This window comes from Micropterus dolomieu, linkage group LG22 (assembly GCF_021292245.1).
Source record: "Micropterus dolomieu isolate WLL.071019.BEF.003 ecotype Adirondacks linkage group LG22, ASM2129224v1, whole genome shotgun sequence".
NCBI classification, from domain to species: domain Eukaryota; kingdom Metazoa; phylum Chordata; class Actinopteri; order Centrarchiformes; family Centrarchidae; genus Micropterus; species Micropterus dolomieu.
In genome coordinates, this window is record NC_060171.1 from 10,681,211 (window position 1) to 10,707,731 (window position 26,521).

The 26,521-nt window shown below is 40.4% G+C and overlaps 4 protein-coding genes across 12 annotated transcripts in view; 3 read left to right on the forward strand and 1 right to left on the reverse strand.

The window, feature by feature from the left end:
• The window catches only part of pparab (peroxisome proliferator-activated receptor alpha b), a 34,644-nt gene extending 29,366 nt beyond the window's left edge, over positions 1 to 5,278 (forward strand). For all 3 annotated transcript variants that reach the window (XM_046036504.1, XM_046036505.1, XM_046036506.1), the window contains 2 exons: positions 500 to 953; positions 1,230 to 5,278. In XM_046036504.1, the coding sequence (XP_045892460.1) occupies positions 500 to 953; positions 1,230 to 1,474 (699 nt within the window). In that variant the 3' untranslated portion in view covers positions 1,475 to 5,278. The remainder of the gene's footprint in view (positions 1 to 499; positions 954 to 1,229) is intronic.
• A 1,290-nt stretch (positions 5,279 to 6,568) lies between these two features.
• On the forward strand, positions 6,569 to 10,921 carry yars2 (tyrosyl-tRNA synthetase 2, mitochondrial). Its single transcript, XM_046037555.1, has 5 exons — positions 6,569 to 7,408; positions 8,590 to 8,757; positions 8,910 to 9,065; positions 9,357 to 9,527; positions 10,523 to 10,921. Exons 1-5 carry the CDS (start codon positions 6,573 to 6,575, stop codon positions 10,680 to 10,682), a joined length of 1,491 nt encoding a protein of 496 aa, XP_045893511.1. The 5' UTR covers positions 6,569 to 6,572; the 3' UTR covers positions 10,683 to 10,921.
• A 1,559-nt stretch (positions 10,922 to 12,480) lies between these two features.
• Positions 12,481 to 16,874, forward strand: cdkn1bb (cyclin-dependent kinase inhibitor 1Bb). 2 transcript variants are annotated; one of them, XM_046038608.1, is made up of 3 exons: positions 12,481 to 13,300; positions 13,567 to 13,694; positions 15,234 to 16,874. In XM_046038608.1, exons 1-2 carry the CDS (start codon positions 12,856 to 12,858, stop codon positions 13,680 to 13,682), a joined length of 561 nt encoding a protein of 186 aa, XP_045894564.1. In that variant the 5' UTR covers positions 12,481 to 12,855; the 3' UTR covers positions 13,683 to 13,694; positions 15,234 to 16,874. The 2 variants fall into 2 exon arrangements, with proteins under 2 accessions (XP_045894564.1, XP_045894565.1); XM_046038609.1 differs by lacking the exon at positions 15,234 to 16,874 and adding an exon at positions 13,800 to 15,225.
• Positions 16,875 to 24,372: 7,498 nt separating this feature from the next.
• The window catches only part of kcnq1.2 (potassium voltage-gated channel, KQT-like subfamily, member 1.2), a 219,752-nt gene continuing 217,603 nt past the window's right edge, over positions 24,373 to 26,521 (reverse strand). For all 6 annotated transcript variants that reach the window (XM_046037202.1, XM_046037201.1, XM_046037200.1 and 3 more), the window contains exon 18: positions 24,373 to 26,326. In XM_046037202.1, the coding sequence (XP_045893158.1) occupies positions 26,180 to 26,326 (147 nt within the window). In that variant the 3' untranslated portion in view covers positions 24,373 to 26,179. The remainder of the gene's footprint in view (positions 26,327 to 26,521) is intronic.

The window sequence follows — 26,521 nt, forward strand, 5'->3', positions numbered from 1 at the left end:
AGCCTATTGGTAGCTTATTGTCAGATGGGCCTAAGTTTCAAATGAATTTCTTTCTTAGTTTTGACATTTTGAGTTTGTCCTGGTGTAAGCCCTCTTTGCTCTGACACTGCTTTACCTTTAACATAAACTGTGCTTATATTTCTAGAGAAATTAATTTTACCTCAAACCTCTGTTGATTGTTACAATTGACATCCATAATTATATGGAGGTAAGGTCAAGGAGAGTAATCAAGTCATTGTGGAAACATTCAAGCGCCATTAAGGGCTCTAGACTTAGTCTCTCCATTCAGTAAACACCACAGTCACTAGTTTGTCAGTTCGTCATAAAGGGAGGTTTTCTAATTCACAGTGTTCCATGTTTATGCAGTCAGGTTTATTTATGTAAACCTAAATCATTGTACACAATGTACTAACTGCGCTGCATTTCAATTGGAAACCCATTTTTTACCGTACTTTACATACATTGCTCATAAGAGTTTGTCTTTCTCCACTCTCCACAGCCTTTCGTCATCCATGACATGGAGACCCTCCAGCTGGCAGAGCAGACACTGGTGGCAAAGATGGTCGGCTCAGCAGGAGCGTTGAAGGACAGGGAGGCAGAAGTTCGGATTTTCCACTGCTGCCAGTGCACGTCGGTAGAAACAGTCACTGAGCTCACAGAGTTTGCAAAGTCCGTCCCTGGGTTCTCAAGCCTGGACCTAAACGATCAGGTGACTCTTTTGAAATATGGCGTGTACGAAGCCCTCTTCGCCATGCTTGCCTCCAGTATGAACAAAGATGGGCTTCTTGTAGCGTACGGCTCAGGCTTCATCACCCGGGAATTCCTCAAGAGCTTGCGGCGGCCGTTCAGTGATATGATGGAGCCAAAGTTCCAGTTTGCAATGAAGTTTAATGGGCTGGAGCTAGATGACAGTGACCTGTCTCTGTTTGTGGCTGCTATCATCTGCTGTGGAGGTGAGGCTGCAGGAAAAATAACAATGTTTATGATAGAACTATTATTATATACTATTTTGCTGAATTAAATATAATATCTTGTTTCTCTTTTTGGTCTTTGAGAACTTTGCTCCTTAGAGACTTTTGCTCTATCTCAAAACAAATGCTTCCACATCACACAAATTATACAAATTGTTAAGGAACTCTGGTACTACTGTTCTACGAAATATTTTATTCCAACTGGAGATTATGGTTAAGGCATCTCACTCAAGTTTATTTTGCTTCCTCTGTGATTAGACCGACCAGGACTGGTGAATGTGGCGCACATTGAGGGAATGCAGGAGAGTATTGTGCAAGTACTACAGCTCCATCTGCTGGCTAATCACCCCGACGACAGTTTCCTCTTCCCCAAGCTGCTGCAGAAACTGGCTGACCTGCGGCAGCTAGTCACTGAGCATGCACAGCTGGTGCAGGAGATCAAAAAGACAGAGGACACCTCACTGCACCCACTCCTGCAGGAGATCTACAGAGACATGTACTGAGGGTTATGGAGGAATAACCAGGAGAGGCACTCTGCAAACCTATTTTTCAGGGACAGAAGAATCCTCCTATAAGCTAGGTCAAACCACTTAAACCCCGCTAATGCAGCAAGAGTTTGCTTTGGCTTCTGGTCAGCACAACAGGTCCACTTTAGGCCCTGGCAAGGGGCTGCTGATCCTCTTGGTTTGACACAGTGCTCTCCGCTCCATTGTGTGGACCTTCATAGGCAGAAAAGTGATGTATGCAAAGATGTGATCTGCATTTGATTGAGCCCCTACCTAGATACCAGTGTATGCAATCTCTGACCAAACTCTTGGATAAAAACACTAAATGCTGATTTGAAGTCTGTGCTGTGACCTCCATGGTTATTTTTATCCAGACCCTAACAAGCCCTAAAATGAGGAAGGAAAGTGAACTTTATAGTCGCCACTCCAGCAGTATGTTTGAAAGTTTTTTTATTCTGATGTCAAAGAGCAAAGAGCCATATATCTTCACAGCTAACAACACTCAAATTACTTCAGTGGCAGCAGCAACATTGAGACAAATAAGATACAGTTTTCATGCAAGGCAGCTTCTGCCAAACTGGCTGTCAATAAATGGTGGTGATGGTTGGAGACACAACTGTGATGCCACCAGGATCCTGAACATAATCATTTATTTGTACTGTAAGTCTCCTAAGCCATACTTTGTTTATAATGGAAATCATCAATGACTTTTAATACGCCTTTCTCTTCCTAACAAGACAACATCAAGACTTTTATGGATTGTCATTATGCATCACTCAACCACAAACTGTAACAATAAAATGTAAAAATAACTGCAATAGTATTTCTAAGCTTAAGAAAAAGGAAGCAAAATTTTATGGTGTTTAAGAAAATCTGAATTTTTTAAGACACACATCATAATCATCATAATCACAGGCACATATTCACTGTGTACATACAATACAAAGCACATCTCAAGCACGGACATGCCTGTGATATGTTAATATGACACTATTTTGTACTGGATCTAAATGCCTTTTTCACAAAACACATGCTCAGATTTGGCACTCCATCCTGTTTTGTGTCCTGGTACTCAAGGGCTAACACCAAGATAAACCGCATTACAACCTTAATACAGACAGACTTAAAGTGGATTGGCTAGAAATGAATTCATCTGTTTCTTTATTTCTCACTCAGTGAAGCCTTGTTCCTAAAAATTACTTTTTTCCCCCTCTTTCGATTGGTCATTTTGTGTCTCTTCTCTTTCTCCCATCAGTCTGTTTTGCCTTCTGTTGTATTTCACTGGCTGTGTTTAGTTCTCATGATGCATGCAGTTGATTAAGATTCAGGGGTCTAATGTGCACATTATTTATACAATGGCAAAAGAAAAGCATTGTTCTTTTTTTTTTCTTCCATAGAAAATCATAATGGTATTGCCTCATAACCAATACATTTTCATCATAAGAAAATTTTCATTTTGGGTGAAATGGTTCTGTTTGGCTCTTGTAGTTTCTCTAAAATTCTTGGCAAACTGTCAAAATCAAGAGACAATAGCAAACACAAGCATGTGGCTGTCGGCACTTATTTCTTACTGCACTTATTTGATGAGTAAGATACAGACATTTTTAACAGTTAGTCAAGTGTCTGGTGATGGATGAAGACCAAATACATTTCCACATGGTATCCTTTACATGCTTTGTCATTTAACTATGATGATAATGGTGCATGTGCACTCCTTTATTTTGGTGTATTACTGCCTATAGTATAAAATGAACTATCCATGAAATGAACCTACATGGAAGGCCTACCACCTGCCCCACATATCTGCTTCTCCAACCACAATCTCCTAAAAATGTCATGAATGAATTTATTGAATTACTGACTTCAGTCACAAGAAATGGACCTTGTGTTTATAATTACATCACATTGTATAAACAGAGTGTACTGTACATAGCTGTAATGATCACATTGACCACTTGACCACAACGACCCAATATTGACCCAACTTTGAACTCATAGGTATACAAGGTACTAATGATGGTCAACTTTTGTATTCCTCTGTTGGTAAATTTTTTTTAAATGTTTGAAATTTTACAGTAAATGTAGTTATGTACTGTATGTTCTTTTTGCTTAAATGCCACATACTTGTGTTATAATTGAATTGGATATTTTTATACTAAAGTATGTGTGAATGACTAAATTGAAAAATTGTGTATCTGAAATGAAAAGATTGAATACTGTAGTGTAAATAGACTTAAGGGTAACAGGCAACTGGTAATCTGAATATCCATATATCTGAATCATGTTGGGGTCATTCCTTTTGTTAATTGCTATTTTTAGATACAGAACCATCAATGCTGCAGAATGCATTCAGTCCAACTGAACTGTATTTCCTTATCTGTTAAATTATGCTATTATGATTTAAACTGAAAGCACTCGTGGGCTGTGCAGGGCTGTACTAGCTCACAACTCTGGGTAGTTGATTAACACTTGACCTTTTGGATACAGTGAAAACTACATATATCATTTGAAAGCTACAGGTCAGCACTGATCAATACTGGTGTACTCTTTTTATACTCTGTTCTCAGGTTGCAAATGGGTAATATATGCACAGACTTTCATCAGAAATCATCTATATTTGCCTCCTCTTGCTTAACAAACCATCCTGTATTTTTGACACATCACGGCTCTGTTGATTAAAAAAAGAAACTGAATGCAGTCATAATTTGCCATCACATCACATGCTATTAAAGTAAAGAAGATGCAGTAATGAAAATGCAGTGCATATTGTTTTATAATCCTGTTTCTGTCACTCTCCTCACACGCTGCTAATTTGTACTAACTCACCAAACATTTCTTTTGCCATAAATAGATTACTGACCTTCAAGCTGCCTTTACTTACTTATTATATCTTCTCACAGAATGTCAGTCCCACATGCAGAATTAATTTAATGCAGCTTGGTTCTTCCCTTTGCAGGTGTGCTTTAGGATTAACCACAAATAATCTGTGCCTTAGCATGTGCCCATGCCATAAAACACTAGATTGAGAAAAACACTTGACTTGTACGCACACACAGTTGTAAACCATTTGTGCCATCAGACAGAATTGGTGGTTTGTGACACAATAGGGCCACACAGACAGGAAATGACATCACAGCAGATTTAGAAAATTATTCTATGTACAGCAAGAGAGAGGCTCAAAAAGTGCTATCGAGGCTTCATTTTACTGTACAGAACAGTAACAATGAATGATTTGCTTTAAAAACGACAGACATTTAAACACAAAATGGTTGGAACACTAGAGCCAGGCCCTAGAATAGTCATGTAAATAAGTGATGTCAGCTTATCCTTAGGAATGTCTTATTTATGTTGAATTGACAAGGGACATTTTAACTTGTATCAGGGAAACCTAGTCTTCCTTTGTTGAACTAGCTCAGGACAAAGAAAGATATTGTTCCTCTCTATCTCAATCTCTTTGAATGAGTTTATAGTACTCTGCCTTACAGCACACAAACACCAACAATATCTATTAATATGACCTTGTATTTTTATTTTCCAAAACTAACAGAAAAATGTTACCAGAGGGCAGCAGTCATAAGAATTAAGTATATGATTTTTTTCTTCTTCTTTTGTTTGTTTTTGTTGCTATAGTGTCGTGCAAAGAGACAACAGAGACTGTCTTTGGATGTGTTGATAATGTGTACTGTGGCTTGGTAACAATACTGTATATGTTTGATGAATGTATATCTAGTCATTTAAACAATGGAACAAGTTGAAATTGAATGGATTTCAAAATAAAATGAATTAAAAATCCACATTTTACATTTTGTTTGTTTGGATTTTAATGACAACTACAATTAACATAACAAAATTTTATTATTGAAGACATTCACCCTCTTTTTACCTAAGATAGGTTTCCACAGTTAAGATGTGTCTTTGCTAGATTAAAATGTCCACAGACAAAAATACATCTCGAAACATGTAGTACAATACCTAATTATCTTTGGCTGTCATGTAAACTGGACCTCTTGCAGGTTCACCATCTATTGGTCTACAGTCAAACCTACAACTAAGGTGTATGGCCTTGGAACTATTAAGGTACATACTGTACTGCATTTTACTTGTATACAGTACCGATTTTTATAGTAAACACATTAGGTCTACATGCAAAGTAATGATTCCACAGTTTTAAGAAAAAAGTATACAGTATTGTCTGGCATTGATGGTTTGCATAAGTAAGAACTTTGTAAGGCAGAGTAAGACCCGAAACAGACCTGCACTGAAAGACCATATTTATTTCAACAATAAAACATTTTAATATTGTCTTTATTGGATCAATAACAAAACACCTTAATATTAATACATTTATGGTATGCAGTGAAACAGTGTAACTTATCTAAGATACATAGAAATCATGATAAATATTAAATAAATATTTTAATATTAAATTATACTCGTTATGGGAGTTATGTGACAGTATTAACATCGATGCAGGGGCTTTGTGTGCAGTAAATCTGACTGGAATACTGCGTGTCTGAAATAATGCTGGTCTTAAAACTAGATTTTCACACAAGGGCCCTCTAAAACGCACAGCCTAAAGATAAAGTGTTTAAGCAGGACCCATTTAACCTGGTGCACCAAGTGGAATGTGTGTATGTGTGGACATTTTATGTTTAAGAATATGCATCACTAAATTACCATAATCAGCTAAAAACACTGTCTTGTAGAGGTGCACTAAGGGCCTAAAAACTATTATTTTTTTAATACCTTAAATTAAATTGGTAGTGTGCTCACAAGTTGCAAATTCCTATATAAAGCAGTTTAAATCATTTATTTAAAATGTAACAGTATCTAATTCACAGAAAAATGGTGCCGGTCGTGCAGGGTGTCAATAAGGATCTATGGATAATTTTTGCTCCACGGCCCCCAAGTGCATGACACACTTACTGTTAGCCTAATGCTCCTGGAGGTCTGAGGACAGTTGCCACACACCACTGTGCTTGGTTTGTAACCCCCCTTCCTTTTTCATTGTGCACCACAACACCTAGGTGCAACAAACCGCGCTTTTCTTTTCTTAGAACCAGTGCACTAGAGGGCGCTCTGCTCCTGACAAACTATGCCTGATTCTCAACTCCTCCTCCTCGTTCTTATCACATTGTCCAATATGGCTGCGTCCATAGCAAGAATCTGTCGTTATGTATCGCAGCATGGATCCTGTATTTGGCCTAGGCGAACGAGTTTTTGCCTCACACACAGGTCTACGTTTCACAGTTCTTCAACTAGACATAACGGACTGCTCTTTTCTCTAAGTAAACGAGGTATTTTAAAGGAATCTTTCCCTGAAGACGCAGCGCAGGACCAGCTCCCCCGGTTGCTCCAGTCCGGTGCTCAGACTGTATACTGCGGCTTTGACCCCACGGCCGATAGCCTCCATGTGGGCAACTTGCTCGCTATCATCGGCCTGTTGCACTTCCGAAACGCCGGGCACCACGTCCTAGCTGTGCTCGGAGGGGCCACGGCACAAATCGGAGACCCGAGTGGGAAAACGAGCGAGAGGGAGCGGTTGTCAACGGACGCCGTGGAGGCGAGCACCCGCTGCATCCGCGAGAGCCTCCAGAGGATTTTCACCAACCATGAACTGCATTTTCACGACAGTTCCAAGAAGCTGGGCACCGTGACTATACTGAACAACCTGAGCTGGTACAAGGACTGGGGCGTGGTGGAGTTTCTGTCGGAGGCCGGAAGGCACTTCAGGATGGGCACCATGCTCAGCCGCCACAGCGTGCAGTCCAGGCTGAAGAGCGCAGACGGTATGAGCCTGACAGAGTTCACCTACCAAGTGTTCCAAGCTTATGACTTCTACCACCTGAACCAAATATACGGCTGCAAGATTCAGCTCGGGGGCACCGACCAGCTGGGCAATTTGATGTCTGGCCATGAGTTCATTCACAAGTAAATGACCATCCTACTTGAAACTCGTACGGCAGGTTAAATCGGCAGTATATCTTGTAATGCGTGGTTAGAGAGCATAGTTCCAAACGTCGCTGAAAATTCATTTGGGTTAATATGTCCATTGAGCCTTGGTGATTACACACACCAAAAATGTGACTAAGCGTCTTCTGTTAGTTGTCACGAGCCAGTGCCTAATTCTGCATACTTTACACACTATACATTTCAACAATTTCAAACATTGACACACTTTAGATTGATTTATGCTCTGTTGACACCTGTCAAATTCGTAGGCCTTCGTGTCTAACAAAAAATCAAGAATGTCACCTAAATCTTGGTGTAGTTATCAAACTGGAGGCGTTCTGCTGTTAATCAGCAAACGCTTGGGATTAACTGATACTGCTAGATTCAGCTTGGAGGCACTGATCAACTGGGCAATTTGATGCCTGGGTATGAGTTCATTCTTACTAGATATATGTCCTCTGTGAATATATAATCTTTATATCTATCACTATATTAATCAGAATGTTTTTACGTGGCAGATGTATATAAATCAATTTGTTAAATAGTTAAATTGATGTTTAATACAGTGAATGTGTTCCTCTATGCCGATCACACATGTAAAACAACATCTCCAGGATCTCATTTTGTAATACTGTAATTGTAATTTATTAATTTATTTAAAACTAGAGCTGCAAAGGTTAATCAATTAGTTGTCAACTATTAAATTAATCGCCAACTGTGTTGATAATCGATTAATTGGTTTGAGTAATTTTTTAAGAATTCTTTCTAGCTTCTTAAATGTGAATATTGTCTGGTTTCTTTACTGCTCTATGACAGTAAGCTGAATATCTTCGGGTTGTGGACCAAACAAGACATTTCAAGACATCCTCTTGGGCTATGAGAAACTGACATTTTCCACTATTTACTGACATTAAACAGACCAAAGAACTAATTGATTAATCAAGAAAATAATCAACAGAATTGTCAACTATGAAGATAATCTTTAGCTGCATCACTATCCCAGTGATTGCACTGAAACTTTAAATTGTTTTCCCCGCCTTCAAATTAAGCAGGCTAAAAGGCACCACCAATTCATCGATGTGGACCATTCCTCTCACAGGTTTTGAAATACTTACTCCAGACATGCAGCACTTGGTTAATAAATCCTTATTCCTCTGCAGAGTAAGTGGTGAGGAGGTGTATGGCCTGACCATCCCGCTGGTGACCAGCTCTGTTGGGGACAAGCTGGGGAAGACTGCAGGCAATGCAGTGTGGCTCAACAGAGACAAGACATCTCCCTTTGAACTCTACCAGTTCTTTCTCAGGCAGCCTGACTCCAGCGTGGAAGGGTAGGTGAAGCCAGATGAAAGATTTTTGTTACAAAGATAAGATTACCATGCAAGATCTGAAAACACCTGAGGTAGAATCTAACATACTGTAAATGTAGGTATTCTGTGAACTGTAACAGGAAACTGACGTATATAGTGTTGCCTTTTTGCAGATACCTGAAGCTGTTTACCTTCCTGCCTCTGGCAGAGGTAGAGAGGCTGATGGAGCAGCAGAGAGAAGATCCAGGTAAACGCCTTGCACATAAGCGACTGGCCGCAGAGGTGACGAAACTGGTTCATGGAAAGGAGGGCCTTGAGAGTGCAAAGAGGTCAGCACAAGCTGTGTTTGTACTCAATGTGGTGTTTAATACTCTTTTATTTAATATATTTTTTTCTTGGTCATTTCTTACACTTTTTTACATGTTGTTTATTTAGGACACCCTATTAGAGACAGCAGGAATTCATTCAGTTAGAAAATAAATAAGTGTAATTGAGGAAAACACCAACTCCTTAACTCACTGTTCTGTAGTGGCCCAATCCCCATGACCTCTGACCTTCTTGCAGAGAGGACAACTTAACTTTTCAGAGAAGAAAAGTCATGTTTAACATTATCACTGCAGATGTACCAACGCGCTGTACCACAGCAGTGTGCAGGCCTTGGAGGAAATGAGTGACGAGGAGCTTCAAGAGCTCTTCAGGGAGGCTCCCTTCCATGAGCTGCTGTTGGAGCCAGGAACTACTGTGATAGATGCCTGTCGCAGGGTCAACGCCATCCCAGAGGGACCCAAAGGGTAGGTTTTCCAGTCCTGTTTTCCTTAAATCTAATAGAGCTGCGAAGTGGGAGGAGTCATTTCAGGCGCCCCTTGTTCTGGAAGACAAATTCCCATTGATCTTTCCCATAGACGGTGTTACATGATTCACAGTTGGAGCTTTTAGGTCATTAATGATGTTATCGGGATGTAAAGAGTATGTATTGTATTGTAATGTATTTCAACACACATAGCAGAAAATGCTTCTGAAATAAATCTATAATAAATAAACCTAGCTTTAAGGTAAATGAGTCGACATGTCTGGAAACAAATGTTGCTGTTGAAATACCTTTTACATGCATTGCGTTGGAGCGGCAGCACAGTACATTTATATGTAATTCAATGTTTGTTTGTTTTTCAGTTTAGGTGATCAGACTATTTAGTACATAACCAAATCCTGTCTCATATTTTAAGTGCATATTTTTGTAGAGCTGCAACTAATGATTATTCTCATTATTTAATACCTTTTTTAAGTTATTTAAAATGTAGTCACTTTTCTTTAGATGAGTGGTTTAATCTATAAAATATCAGAATATTGATAATTTTTAAAAGTCCTTCACAAAGTTCCAAGAGCCTATAATGATGTCTTCAAATTGATTGTTTTGTTCAACCAAAAGTCCAAACTATGTCCAGTTTTCAATGATATAAAACAGAGTAGTGCAGCAATTACATGAGCAGCTAGAACAAGAATGTTTGGCATCTTTCCATGATAAAGAGCTCAAATGATTAATCGATAAAATGATTGGCAGGTAGTCTTGACTAAATGTGTATTGAATGAGGTATTGCAATGCGTATGAAGTTGATTGAAATTGGTTGGAACTTTCATCATTTATATCCATTCTTAAGTTAGATTGTAGACTTTAACATACAAAGTGTGGAAAGATGGGTGACATTTTTTGCAGCAATGTCCTGACTCTTTCAGAAGTTTTCAGAGAAGAAACCCTGTACTAACTGACTATTAAAATGTTTGTGTGCAGATATCGAATGGTTTTGGAGGGAGCAGTATGGATTAACCACAGGCGGACAGATAAACCAGAGCAGGTACTGATCCCCAAACTTCATATCCTATCGAATGGACTAACCTTGCTTAGAGTGGGCAAAAAGAACTTCTATATCATCAAGTGGCTCAGTCTCTGAGGCTGTTGGCTCTCGCAAAGGACCAGTTTAACCTATGATGGACCTACTGAGAAGGTAGGTGATTAGTACCGTCCTGCAAGGTCAGCGCAGAGACTTGGATGGACTGATAATTTGGATTATACTGGGTTTTTGGAGTAGCCTAAACCCTTAATGATTGCCTGTGGTTGTCATATAAATATGTATATGTACAGATGTAATGTGTATCTCAAGCTATGGTATTAAAAAGCATTTGATATAAAGATTGTTGCCTGCTGACTTTGTACCGCTAAAGTGATTTTGCAAATTGAACACTAGGGGGCAGCAGTGTCCCAACCATAAATTGTGGTGCTGCAGGCCCCACAGCTGCACCACATACCCTGCTGTGACCCCATAGGTTAATAATTGCTCACAGTAAAATTAAATTGCATCATTTCTCGCAAACAGGTTATGGTTCTATTTTAAGCAAATCGTGTTCCTTTCAATGTGATGTGAACGTGAGGCCAGCATCTGTCTTCATGTGGCTGTTTCTGCTGACTTAGTGGTGGAAGGTGTAAACTGTTCCAGCAAGAGAGGAACAAGGTTTTAGATAAATTCCTAAATAAAGTAATGTTGCTTGTTCATTCTTTTTAGAATCCAGAAATTAATTACTTCCATTAGTTGACTATTTTTTTCAAGATTGGTGTTAGATTTTCCCTTAAAGTATACGACATTTTCACTGTGGTGTAAATAACTATTTAACTTTCAGGGCCTTTGTCTATCAGTCTTTGTTTTTGCTTTTGCAGACTTCTCAATGTGGAGATGTGTGTGCTTTTTATTCCTAGTACATCTGTTCATTTCTTTGTCCTGGGGGCTGGTGGAGATGAGGACAGGGTCTGGTGTGTGCTGACCTTGACTCACCCCTCTCAGCTCCAGAGAACTGGTTGGAATACCATGTCATAAAGATACACATTTCTCCAAGTTGCAGAAATGATTTTTATTTGTGTTATGTTTTTTCACAATAGGATAGTTTTTACATTAGGGGGGGGGGGGTACACCTACTCTAGTACAGGGCCCACACCTTAAAGCTCTAGCCCATGTATTTTCAGACATGTAATCTCTTTTAAGGTGGAATTTATAAGCAATTCGTTTTTAACAGATAGTTTTTTGTTGTTTTTTGTAGACTGCATCAAACTTTTTGTTTCAAATCTTACTGGCAATTGTTTTGGTATTGGTAGCTGTTGGATTTTCTATTTGTATACAAATTTGTGTTTTGTGTCGCATTGTCTTTAACATTAAATAAACCATGGGCTGTAGATGCAGGAAAGGTCATTTGAATTTAAAACAAAAATTTGGTACGTCTCAAAGTTCAGTCTTGGGGGGGGGGGGGGGTTGCTGTTAGGATACGGTTCTTGAAATTGCATTATTAACCCCTTCCAGTTAATATTTAAATGTGTCAGCATCTTTCATCACTAGCCAAAATAAACTGTTACTCTAATTTGGTAGTGGAAATAGAAAACAATTGTGAGTAGGATAAAGTCTTTTCTCATTGGACAAAAAATAAAATGCAACGTGTTTATTTAAAAAAAATAGAAAGGCATTGTCAAACCATAATCAAAGTAGTCTTGTATTGACATGTTTTCAATAAGGTCTCTTCGTTGTCAATGCAGTTTAAGTTTGAAGAACAACTTGGATATTGTGTTATATTAAGCAATAATATACAGACGTGCAGGATGTTGCACGCCTGCCGCAACAAGCAGGTCCACCTTAAGAGAAGTGGGCGGGCTTACGTGCTTTGACCAATGAGCGGCCTTCTTGCCATTTAAATAGCTCTGTGTGTCAATCATTTTTGCCTCCCCCCTCCCTCCCCTCCCTCAGTCAAGCTCCACTCTCAATCCCAAGTACATCTCTCAATCGCCATATTGGGTACTGAGAAGGTTTGTCTGCTGTTTCTCTCACTACAAGACGAAATTGACAGAGCGGCTTCAGTTCCTGACCACTTTGTTTTGATGATCCGCGCAGACTACATTGGACTCCAAAACGCCGCGGCCGTTACCGTCTCCACCTCGACGTATGCATGGCATAAGTCGTTTTACGGTTGTTTTGGATCTTGCTCAGAGACGAGGAGATACCCGTTGTTTTTGAGCGGTGTGTTTTTCTCGTGAAAACTGGACGCTCCTGGCTGTTTGAAAAATATTGTCTTTCTTTTGGGGGGAAAATGTCGGATGTTCGACTATCAAACGGGAGCCCGACGCTGGAGCGGACGGACCCCCGGGTGTCTGATCACCCGAAACCGTCAGCCTGCAGAAACCTCTTCGGCTCGGTGGATCACGAAGAGTTAAAGAGGGATTTAAAGGGACATTTTCGGGAGATGGAAGAGGCTGCCTCCGCCAAGTGGGGCTTCGACTTCGCCAATCACACGCCGCGGGTCAACGGCAGGCTCGAGTGGGAATTAGTTGATTACAGAGACGTCCCGAGTTTCTATAGCAAACAGCCGAGGAGGGAGAAGGGCGTCTGCTCCGCTGGGAATAACAACGTGGATTTAAATGGGAATCATAATTGTGTTGTGGCTCCGAACGAAGATAACGTTACCGACAGATCTGACGGACAGATGGAGTGCACGGAGCAGTGCACCGGGCTGAGGAAAAGACCTGCATATCACGGTACTAACTTAACATCAACCATTATATTCTTTGTAACAGGTAGCCAGGCTGGGGTTTATTGAAACATTGTCGACCACGGTGGTAGTAGGCTATGTTGCCCATCAGGCTGAAGTGCACCGATTATTATTTTTAATAAGTCTCATTTTGGAACAAAATGAAAATGTGCACCTTTTTTAAAACATGCAGCAAGACAGTTAAATTGGACCATAGTTTTCTATCTATTTCTCTAAAGTAGTTTTAACTGACGGCGGATTTTGCTTTTGCAGACCCTTCGGCCCAAAACAAGAGGTCACACACCAGCTCAGATGAGGTTAGTTGTCCAAGCCGGACCTATTCTGCAGAACACACACCCAGAAAGACTAGTCCCAAGAGGCAAACGTGAGGAAGAGAAAAGGTAAGAAACTGTTTTGGCTTTAATGCAACTTTTAAAAATGTGACTTTTTTTTTTCTTATGGGCTTCTGCATAGTGTAACTAAAGTTGGTTGTTTACCATCGTCAGGGTAGACAATGCAGACTACGTCCCCACTGTTCCAGCTGTTTGCCTCGAAAGACAGATGCGAATAAAATTTAAACAAACATTTTTAATCGTTGTTGTTGTATTATTACAGTACTATCGGTGGGGTCCTTAACGCAACCCCTCTGCAGTTCGGATTAAATACTGATTTAAATTTGGATTTCAAACAAGTGTGCAGCGTTCGCAAGCAAAATACTCTTGTGCGTGCACTTCAAAGGTGTTGTCGAGCTGTCCCATTCATTTAGCCCTAGTAGTAATAGTAATTGTAAAAGCGGTTGCCGCAGCTGGTAGAGTTCACTTTTCAGTTGTATTTTTTCCCCTCACTGTTTCGATGCATGATTGGTGCAAGAGGAGTTTAGAGTAAAACCGTGTCTGCGCATTTACACCTTTTTTACTACAACCGCTGCCTGCCTCAGCGAGCCTGAACTGTAAACAAGTGTGCTGAACAACAGTGTAGTAACACGTCAGCAGCCACTGCCCTCAACACAGAGCAGGGACGGGAAGGGGCTGGTCTGTGTGTGTGTATCTGCTGCACACACACTTTGCACACTAATGTTAATACACACATATCTGTCTCTGCTGGTGTAGAGCCTGCAGAAGAGCCGTGCAGGTCTGAAATCAAGTGAGCCTGTTGGCCATGGAGGAGGGAACTATGTATGAAATCTATACTGTAGAGGCAGGATGTGAACTGTCATGGTTGCAGTGAAGGATACACCTGCCTTTTAGAGTGTGTGTGTGTATATATATATATAATTTTATCTGTGGAAATGGGTGAAGTCTATATAGGAATGGCTAACAATATTTATTTAATTTTTTTTTTTTTTAGAACACTGAAATATAAAGAAAACAATATGATTATTAGGAAGAATAAACACTAAGTTTATGGTTCTCTGAAAAATATTTTTTTGTATACATGTCTACTGTTTTTACCTTCATGGTTGCCCCAATTGTTTTAAAAATTCTACACATAAGTATAAAATTCAAAATAGTGAAAGTGCTAGGGCAAAATAAAATCTTCTGCTATTTTTACACCTATAATATTTTGTGCATTCATCTGAATGAGCTAACAAACAATTCTTGCATCAGTTCAATAACAGACACAAGAAAAACAACACTTGCTGGACAATTTTATTTGCACCATAGCTTGGTGACTGTCTAGTTGCTTTCCAATGAATCCTCCTTTTGCCAAAGTGCAAGAGGACAGGGAAACACACATTTTCCATGTTTTAACTGAAAACTATGCACACATGTTCTGTCCATTCTCACTCATTTGCAATGTTTTCTGTGAGTGATGCATGAAGCTTAGTGCTGTAAGTTAGTCTTAACCTTGCAACCTCTTATTTATATTTCTTTCATCTGATTTTTTTTTTTTTTGTTGTTTGTTTGTTTCCCCCACCCCCCACCCCCCACCTCCCACAGAGTCGAAGATTTATTTCCCCTTTTTCACGGGGGAAACCTCAGTGTTGGCCGAGTTTGGAAGTGGAACTACACAGCATCAAACATATCAACTCTCCTGCAGACGGGGGAGGACGCTGTTGAAGCACTGAATAGAAACACTAAAGTTGTGGCACTCAATTAAAAAGTTACTGCCTCTAAAAGCAGTCAATGTAGCAGCGTGCAATTAGGTTTGATTTCCTTTTTTGCTCTTTTTTTTTTTTTTTTTTTTTTTACTACCTGTGTGTAAATAAATATACATATATTATATTTCTCTCCATATGTAGCACATAAGAAAACATTATGATTTGAACACAAATCCTCGATGTAAAATGGTGTGAATTTTGATTTGACTTGAAGAATTGCAGTGTAGTTTGATACATGTTTCCAAAATGCTGTTTTGTTTGATATTTTATTATTTCATGAAAGGCAGTTTGACTTTGACATGGTCCCTAATTGCTACATTTAAAACACAATCATGGCTTCTTACAGTTTCTTAACAGTGTATCTTCACTCCGTCATCATCCTAACTCAGCAGTGAAGAATGGTACAAATGTAGCTCATCTGTTTTTTATTTTTCCTTCCTCTGGTCATTTCTGTTACCACATGCATGTTCTCCTATAAGATCTATTTCCCTAGGAAATCAACACAGGGAAAGGAAAAAAGTATATTTCTGTTAAGACTTCCTTTACATCACCCGATATTTATTTTGTGATAGGTGCTCTTAGCATCAATTGAATCCTGGAATATGATCTTCTATATATATAATTTTTTTTGTCCTTTTTTTTTTTTTTTTTTTTTTTTTTCTCAAGTTCTCCTGCACACCTCAGCCACATTGTAATGGTGTGTTTTGATTTCCTCTGGAGTTTTGAGGTACTCAGATATTGAAGGACAAAGACCATACAAACTGCACAGGTTGTGTTGTAAAGTCATCCTCTCTCCGACTACATTTGTTTTGTTTCATCAGCCGCTCTTCAGAGAGGAGGTTTTCTGAAAAGGCTTTGAATGTCCTACAATACCAAATACATGGTTGCTTCAGTATGGTTGCCAGCACCACCGGTGCTCCTTAATTGACTTCACATTGTATTACTTTGTGATAACCTAGCCGTAAGTTTCCGTTCATGTTTGTATTTTCTTTTTCACCAATGTTGTTAGCCTGCTGAGGATGCAAATGTGAGCATCTAAAAGCTTCCCTTTATTTGTCTAAAATGTGGGTTATATTCAAAGAGACCAGTGTACACCTGGATGGAGCGAGAAAACGGCTTGTCTCAGAAATGCAGTCACCATGCCTGTGTATTTGTGTAAATCTTTGCAATGTACCTATGTACATAATTTTGTAAAAACACTGAGAAATTATACTAACTTATTTATGTCAAGCTTTTTTTATGTAGAATAAAAAATGGGTTTTTGATTACGGTTATCCAAAGTGGCATTTACTTTATTATAATTGTCTTATTTTGTAAAAGCATATTTTTGGTAGTTTTTGTTGTTTGTTTTTTTTTTTTGTTTTTTTTTTTTCTTATCAATAAGGTTGCAAACTGAGCCTGATAAAATAATTTGATGTGCATTATGTAATGTGTGGTTATAAAATGTGTTGCAATCAATTAAAAGAGAAAATTAAATCTATCTGACTTGTCATTGCTTTTTTTACACTTGGTGTAAATTCACCATAATTTTCACACACAAATTTTGGAAGTGTTGAGCATTTTCAGCAGCAGCGGTGTGAGGGGATTTCTATGGATGGATGCATGCTGGTATGTAGTGACACTCCCAATATGAATCCACCAGAGTTTTGGGGCTGATGATTGACACTTTGGTCATCCAATGAAAAAGAGAGCGGGGAAAGCAGACCACTTGTTGCAGCCAGTAACATTCAGTGACTTATCATTCGCATGGCTCTTGTGGGGGGGGAATGTAAGTGCTTTGAGCTCAGAATACAATTCTCAACTGCAAACTAAAATACTGCAACTTCATTATTTTGTAATATTGTAATGGCTTCAGTAACATCTATTTCTGTGAGTGTGTAGGCAAGTAAGTGTGTGAGGGAAGAGGAAGAGAGACCGTTGTGGACTGATGTGTGTGAGAAATTATATTTTCAACTTAAATAGTTTCTTCCACTAATCAGGTTTTTACATTTATTTAAAATTATTGAAGAGAAAAAAAATTTTTTACTTAGGACGTACAAAATTTCACCACTATTTATATCTACAATAGAACTTTCATGATTTAAAAAATATATCTTTCAATCTATTTATCATATTTAAAATACGTTTATATAATTATTGACTTTGTTCTAATATTTACCGATGAAATCCAGTTATAACTATAAAATAAAACTGGGGAGGGGAGCACTTACAGAAACACAACCTAGTACAAAAAATCCATTGGTGCTCTTATGTAACTTAGTTGTAACTTATGTAACTTAATATTTTTTTATTTCTGATTTCTTTTACATAAAAATGTCTTGCCATTGTGAGTGATGTATGCCAACAGCAGAGCCCTAATCCGTGGCTATACACCCTTTGACCTGTGGTAACTTTACTACACATGTGTCTCGGTCTCTGTCATGGCACATCCTCTGCTGGAAAACCCAAAATTATTTCTTTCACTGCAGGCATCTCCCTGCTTCCTCCTTGTGCCACAGACACAGGAAGACACCTGCAGCCGCTCTTTAAAGCTGGATGGGTGGGGGCTGTGTGTGTGTGTCACAGGGTGTGGGGGTCCTGAAGTGTGCAGGTGGGTAACCTCAGCTCAGCCGTCCACCCCCACTCTGAGCCTGGCCCATTGTCCCAGTGTGTGGGCTTTTGTGGAGGGCCATTGTAAGGGGCCAGGGCCGACCACTGTTGTGTCTGGGGCTTCTCTGCTCAGACAAAGAGCCTGTCTACGAGCCTCCACCCTGCCCAAACAACAGACTGACTGACTGGATGTCTGACTGACTGCTTGACTATGTGGCTTGCTGTCTGACTAACTGACTGACTGAATAACTGATTTGGTGTCTGTTTGGTTGACCGATTGGTTGGATGGAGGCAGAAGAGGAGGAAGTGTGTGTTTCAACCAATACTACAGTAAAACAGTGTTAACTATTTTAAACCTTCAAAACTCTATGCAAATTATTTTTAAAATAATACAAACATAATTGCAACTTTGATTTTAAATGTAATATTTATTTATGTAATTATGAAAATTACAGGAATTTTCTTTTCAATTAAAAATGCTTTAAGGAATTTTAAGAAAAAAAAATTGCATTGAGGCACATTGTGGTTGCGGCAAGTAAGAACATGTAGGATGCACAGAGAATTGACAGGAAATTATACACAATATATATACTAAATATATGACAATAAAGCAAAGCTCATCAGAAAATTGTGTGCAATAGTGTAAGTGTAATTACCATAAATTCTGATGGTAATGAATGTGTGTGTGTGTGTGTGTGTGTGTGTGTGTGAGTGTGAGTGAGAGAGAGAGAGTGTGAGTGACTGAGTGAGAGCATTGCATGGCTGCAGAGGGCAATCCCATGCTATAGGGATTTATATATATATAGGGATATGGCATTTTATCATAGCATTATTTTTATCTATACAATGAGCACATGCACTGTAATGTAAGTGGTGTCAACGACCTTTTATTACTCAAGTGCAACATGAGCATTTTCTTATTTTCATCAGGCAATGGGAGGTATAATCTCACCACACTAATGTAATAAATACACACAGTGACCATAAAATGCTGTTTGTAGAAGTCTGACAAATGAATTATGAATTACACATCTTTTTTTGCCTTGTGTATCGGCTAGCACAATTCTATCCTGTTTTTGATGTGACTATAACCCAATGACAGAAAATGACTTATCATTCCATGTTATTTCTCTTGAAGTGGCTGATCAGCAATGAGTAATTCCAGAACCACTACTTTACAACATTACACAGTTGTTTCACAATGTAGAGTAGGTCTGCTTAAATTATACTGTTTAGTGGTCAGTTGTTCTAGAGGCCATTGATGAGACTACACTGTGCAGCCACTATGATGCACCAGTATCTCTCCTTGAATAAGAAACACCTTTTCTGTAACAGCAGGAATGTCACTGAAAGCATTCCTGTAACACTCCATCACAGCCACCCAAACAAAACCACAGTGAACTCGAGGAAATTCCAGTGAGCCAGTCAATCAGAGACGTGGAAGGCATCGTTGGCCTGTTCCTCTCTGCAACATCTCGCATGTGCCAAAAATTCACGCTTCCTTGCTATATCAACAGAAACAGGTTATCTTTTCCTGTTAACCGCCCTGGCACTTAATATAAAGTCACAAGTTCCTCCCCATGTTTCCTGCCCAGACCACAACCCACGTCATGAAGCTACTCCCTTGGCACCTCAGGTTCTGAATGAGGGGAAAGCAAGTGCCCACAAACAAACACCTAACACCCCCTCTCTCTGTCTTTCTCCCTCTGTTTCTCTCTTTCTCCAATGTGCCTCTAACAGGATGTGAGCAGGCCAAATTGCATCTGAATAACTGTATTTCTTTTCCATTTCTCTGAGCGTTTGTTTTAGCCTGCCTGGAATGCCCAGTGTGGGTGGGGTTTGGATGTTTTATTGGACAGCTCAATTGGATTCAGCAAGCCAGGAAAGCTGTATCAATACAAGAAAACTATTTCATTGAATAGCATGTGCTCTGACGTCGCTTTGGTTCCTCAAACGCTGCGGTGTGTGATGTGCGGAGCTTGTGAGATGTGTATGAGTCTGGGAGGATGAGTGACAGGCGGGGAGCAGGGGGAGGAGATGTTAGGGAGATGCTGCAGAGCATCGAATGACAGATGTGCAGATGTGTGTCTGTGGTATGTTTTTGCAGGGAAGAAATAGTGTGTGTGTGTGTGTGTGTGTGTGTGTGTGTGGGTGGGGGGGGGTTAATGGAGGGGTAATGCTCATTAAAGCAGAGCACCTGCAGCCTATCAAAGAGCCTTTATCTTTTATCAAGGCAAATCTGCTCAAGCACGCAGCGCGAGACATGAAAACAAGCAGGCTGTGCTGCACACTCACTCTGACTCATTCTCTATCTCTCTCTCTTCTGACCAGTGGATGGTACCTGGCCCAGTAATCCTGTCAGGAATGTCCAAGGATGCGTTTAGATACGTTTGGCTGAGAAATAGAGGCAGGCCTTCTGGCTGAAACATCTGTGCAGAGCAGATAGAATTTTTTTTCTTGGCGACATTTTTTTTCTTGACATTTTCTTATTGCTTGTTTTGTCAGACCAGACTCAAAGGTATACAATGTACAATGATGTAAAACTGAGAAATGCAGGAAATATCATATTTGTTTGCATAATAACTTACCTAATTGATCAAATAAGTTATCACTTCTAGCTATCTAATACCCCCTGACTAATTTGACCTGTCACAGACAGGCTCTGATATATACAATCATAGGAATAGTAAGGGTGGAAGAAGTCACTGGATAAATTATTTCAGCAGCAGGGGGGAATTTGTGTGTGTGTGTGTGTGTGTGTAACTTCAGTGATACATAGTAGTCCACAGTGGTGGAGACAGCGCTTCAATGAAAGTCAAATTGTGTGTGAGTATGTTGGAGTGTTGTGTTTAGGTCTTCTGGAGACTTAAGAACGAAGAGACCAAACGAAGGTTGTAGTTAACGGAGTTATGTGTGTAGTATAACTTTATGCATGATGTACTTAACTGTGTAAAATAGCAGAAGAGCTTTTCCACACAGATGATGACGACAGTATGGGCGTGTGTTTGGATGTGTTCAATATTGACATGATGCAAAATATTTCCATGTGATGCAACTTTTTGTAACATTTGCAGAAATGTATGTGGCAATAATTCCAGTCAGTTAAAATACATCTTACAGCAGTGTCCACAGTATACATCAAATTACATCCCATCCACCAAGCCGGCCTGCCATAATGTCTAAAGCAATGACAAGGGAACACTGTCGGTTAAAATGACACAAAATGGAAAACTGTCTTAAGCATCGTTTTTGACCGGTGCCAGAAATGCATCAACTTTCCATTTTTCACAAGCAATAAAGCGGCCCACATTTCATATGAATATACCCACACTTTTTTTTAAGGTGTGTTTTTTTTTTCATCCTGCTTCTGCTGCCCTCATCAGGAGGCTCGTGGGGCCTCTGCGCTGCAGGGCCCTAAGTTCTGGTGTTGAAAGGATTCCTGCCATAAGAATGAGTGAACATGTTCTCCAACACAGGGCTCAATGAGAAAAGCAGAATTTTCACCATGCAAAACCTCCCTCTGCTTTTGGACAGCAGTGGATGTGGTCCATTGAATTCCCAATGTTCAATTGTTCACTCTGTTTTTTAATTTTCACCCACTGAAGATTATGGTGTTGCTGTTTTGGGGATTTAAGCTGCCTTGCTGTGTAAATCAAACGGAGAGGAGGCAGGGACAAAATCTAGAGATATACATATTTGGTTTACACACCATAATAATAGACTCAGTGGCAGTTGTTTGGGATTTTGATAGCGGTTGATAGGTGGACAGAAATCTGCATCATCCTTATCTCCTCATCATCCTTGAAACCTCATTCTTCATACATCACTTCAGAGAATTTGTGTTGTGTGTAACAAGAAGCAAGAAGTGTATAATAATGAAACTATATTGCACAGAACTGTGTTACTTTTCTAGTAATGCTTAGTTCTTTTTGTTCATGTCCTGTTTTCACTTCCCTTTTCTGATTAAAAATACTTTTACAATTTTACATAACATTGGACTGACAGTCAAAGCTTGTATAGTACTGTATACCCCCCCTCCGACCTCTCTGTCTTACAGTAGCTCCGTGGTGCAGCTGTCCCCCATGCCTAGCATTCTGCCTCGGCGGGCCAAACACCAGCACACCACTGAAGTCCTTCCAGTTTCTAGCTAGGAATCCTCTCCCCGTCTGGGGAAAAAGTCCCTAATAATATGATCCATATAGGCAGCCCCCCCACCAGTTTTCCTTTACCCCCTCTGCTCAAATCTGCAGCAGCCGTAACAACACATTAGCAGCAGTCACACTTAGCAGAGCCAGCCCAGGGTGGAGTTTCTATGGCTGGCTGGACCCAGGATGTGAAACTGAGAAGCTCAGACGGAGCTTTGGATCCTAATGGTGCCGGTTTGTGCTGTTGTTCTTGGCTGCTGAGCTTTTCTCTGGTCACGGAGAGAGGCAGGGCATGGTGAGCCACAGGCATATGGCTGAGGGAAATCTTGTAAGGCCAAAGGTCACAAGGGGTCAATCTAACCTCCTGGCCTCTGGTTGATTTATTATCCCATGGGGTTATGTCACCCTGCTCGGACCAAACAGAAAAGGGTTCAAAGGGCATACTGTATCTGTTGCTGTTGTGTAAGGCTGCACAGACACCAGTTTTCTGAGTTAGGGATAAGAGGATACGGAGGGTACTGTGGGACCATTTAAGATGAGGAACTTTACCACTGCATTTCCCACAAGGAAACCATAGAAAGCAATTCAATACTTAAGTAATAAGAGGGCTTAACAGTGATTTTGACATTGCTCCCAACTCCCTTTCAGTTCCTATATGAGCTGTTTTTTGGTAGCACATTAATGCTTGACTAATGGATTTACAGGTGTGTGTTTATTGGGTGTTTTATGGTGGTTTTGAGCCAGACTAAGGCCATCAGAACAAACTGAAACAGTCTATTTTATACTGCAAGACCAAAAGTGGGAATGTCAAATATTCTTTGGTGAAGAGGTGTGGGGGAGAGCAAGGAGCTACAACAACTGTCATCCAGGCAACTGCTGCCCTCAGCTATTTAGGGACAACTCCTGACAGAGTGGCCAGCATCAGCTGCTGCTGACATTGTTTGTCACAATCTTGGTTGACACAGTACAAACACACACACATGCACACACACCTGTTGAGTCATATCTGCTTTCATATAGCACCGCTGGGCCTCTATATGCCTGGGCCTCTCTAGACAGGTGGCCTCCAAGTGCACCAATGGTGGGCAGACACGACCGCACAGCCTGACAACTACCACTCGCTCAAGTTGTGGCCTGTAAACCCCACACAAAGAGTTAGGGGGACACATGATAATTATCTGTGGATTCATCACTATAAGTGACCTCTTTCACATTACACATGGACATTTGATCTGTGAAGTTATTTACTGGTGCAGCTTTAGCAGTGATATTCACACGGACGATCGACAAAGCTCAGAGAGTCTAGCGTTTCATGACTAGCCTGAGTTCCTCCTCTGCACAGACCCTTGCCAAATTTCCCTATCCAGCATCTGTGACAGTGTGTCCCTTATATTCTCCTTTTAACTGCTTCCTCAGATCCCCTTTTAGGTTGTGCTCCTGTGTACTTCTGAGATCAAACTGTCTTTTGAAGTGGGAGTCCCTCTCTTCTCGCTGTCTAGTCTTGAGATGAAAGAGGAGCACAGGGGTGACACAGAGCGGCCTCTACAGACGGAGGTAGCCACGGGGTCTCTCTTTTTTCCCTTTCTTGCTCTCTCTCTCTTTCTCCCTGCCAAAATCCCCCGGCAGTGATAGAAACCAGAGGAGGACAAAAGGCAGTGGAGCTCTGCAGCCCTCCAGCCCTCCAGCCCATGTAGTCTCTCTGGCTAATTGAAAATGGCTTTGCTCTCTTCTCATCTTTGCTCTCTTCCCCAGCTCACTTATACTCCTGCTGTCCTCCTCCTGTCTCTCCTCCTTTCTCTTTCTCCCCTGCCTGTTCACCCCTCCCACGGGACGACCCTGCCTCCTTCCTCCTCTCTCTCTCTCTCTCTCTCTTTCTCGGCGCTGGACCGTGCTGATCTTGGGACATCCCCAGTATTTTTTGGCCTTCGAAGGCAAATGTAATTGAGTGGTAATATGAGATGTATTCTCTTTTTCCTCTGCATGCTTCATTCAATGGGTTATGGAATATTGAAGTTCAAAGTAGGTGCGGTGAACGTGTTATTTTTCGTTCTTTTCCCCCTTCGTGGTGATTGCAATGTGACAGGAATTTGTGAAATGAGGAGTTGAGGAGCTTTTCTGTTGGATGGAAACTCCGGCCCATGGCTTACCTTGACCCAGCTCAGCTCAAGGTTTGAACAAACGGCCCCGAAAAACTATAAGGCAGGTTTCACCCTCCAATGAAAGCAAATTATGGAATAGACGAGCTGGTAATCAAATTCCTCCCAAGCCAAGAGAGGCCAGAGCATAATGAAATGGAGTTTTATTATTTACAGCAGAGCTACAGTGCAGAGGGTGTGTGTGAATATCATTTACAATCATTTCCATCCATCTGTACAACAGGAGCCTCACCCTCTGTGTTTCTCATCACTTCAACAAGCAGACATGTTCCAGGTTGATCTTTCCACATGATAATAAATACAGTACAATAAGGCAATGATTCTATTTACAACTCTTATAAAACTGTACAGGAGAACAGACAGGCAGATATGTATCAAGGTCTGTCACCAAAGTAGAGTACCTATAAAATAAAACCACTTTATTTAATGTAAGATAAATAATAGCTATTTTTTAACCACCACAAAAATATGAAAGAGAAAGCCTCTCCTCTTTCCCCTTCCCTTCTTTTTACCCTCTTTTGTGTGTGCATTTGTCTTTTTAAGAATGTATGTGTTATAGTTAAATGAAGCATTTCAGAAAGTACCTACATAGCTGAGTTTTCTATTTTCTACTTCCTACATGCCTCAGCGTCCTGTCAGGTAAATACTATGAGTATGGGAACAAAGTGAGAGCATTGTCTTTTTATGTTAAACGTGTGCTCACAGTGGCAGCCTGATATTTCCAAACCTTTCACACAGAATTAGTGTGCCTGCTCCTCAAAGCTTACTGTTTAAATTCTGCACATTTCCAGTGTTTCTTTTCATTAGTCACTCACAGTGAGTAATCTCCCCTTACCAGGAATTCAGCACTTAATTAGCTCGGGAGAGAAATAATAATCAGAGCTTTAATGGGGCAAATTTATTTCAAATTGCACACAGCAGTGTGAGCCCCCTGAAGAGGGTAATAGGGGATATTAAGCAGAGTCCTGATGGTGGTGTGAGTAGTGGTGCTGCAATAAGTGTTTTAGATTGATATACATATAAAAACTTGGAGCAAACTGAAAGACTATGCCTGAGGTTGGACTGTATTCCTGTTACACAGCACTCAGCTCTGTCATGGCAGTTTGGCTATTTTTATTAGCTTCAACATAGCAGTAAATCAGTATCATGTTAGCCACCCAACCCAGATATATTTCTTCAGTTCCATTTCTTTTACTCCAGCCTTCCGGTCCCTAAAGCAGGGCAAACTCAACAGATAATCTACCCTTCCCTTCTCGTGTTATTCGATCACTACTAACAAACACCCGCAGCAGCCTAAGTACAGTTAGGCAAGATGGATATGTGGCTATGGAAATAACCCTGTTGTGTACTAGGTCTGGATGGTGCCAAGATAATCAGAAGGATTTGAGGAATGCCTCTGCCATGGCTGTACTCTCAGTTTTTCTCTGTGTCTTTGGGGAACTTGAGTGCTTTGATTGCATTACGACTTCATTACTGGGTTAGTTAGCCTTGGAATAATATTTGGAGTAGAGGAATGCACCTCAGTGACAGGCCACACATAAATTAATAAGAATCATTTGAATGTGTGCTGCAGGGGAAGACTGAGGTCCCACAATGGTAGTGCAGAAGAGCAAGCTACATTTAGACAACATAAGAAGACCCCAACAGGGCCTACAGTCATTAGGAGGAAGCGGTGGCTCTCAGTGGCCCTCATGTCCCAGAGTATGTGCTATGTGAACAATTAAAAATTGTTCTCTTCTCAGTGGTCATAAGTCAATGAGAAAAATTGGGATTGCAAATGACAGAGAGGAGGGGGTTTTGGAAGACTGAGTCCTCTTATATTAAACAGTTTATGTGAAGTCCTGGTCCTTTAATCCTCCTTTGGTCATAACATCAGCCCAACCATTGCTACAACATCAGGGCCCCTCGTCAATGCTGACACCCATGCGCTTCTGGATGGTCACCCTGCGAATGGAGGGCTTGGACGTCAGCTCCGGCTTAGGTGTAAACTGCTCCATCAGTATCCGCAGGACTGAGTCCATTTTCTGATCCATCTGATGGACCTGGATTTAACACAATGACATAAGACAAACAGGTTAGGTCAGCTGTAAGCCTCCAGGATAAACACTCTGAACATAAGTACAGTGCAGACCGGCATTATGAAACAAACAAGGAATGCCAGTGAGTTTGTGCTTTTGTTTTGTATCCATCTGCCTCTTTAATATAGTTGCCATCCCAATGACAGAGCAGTGCAGGGT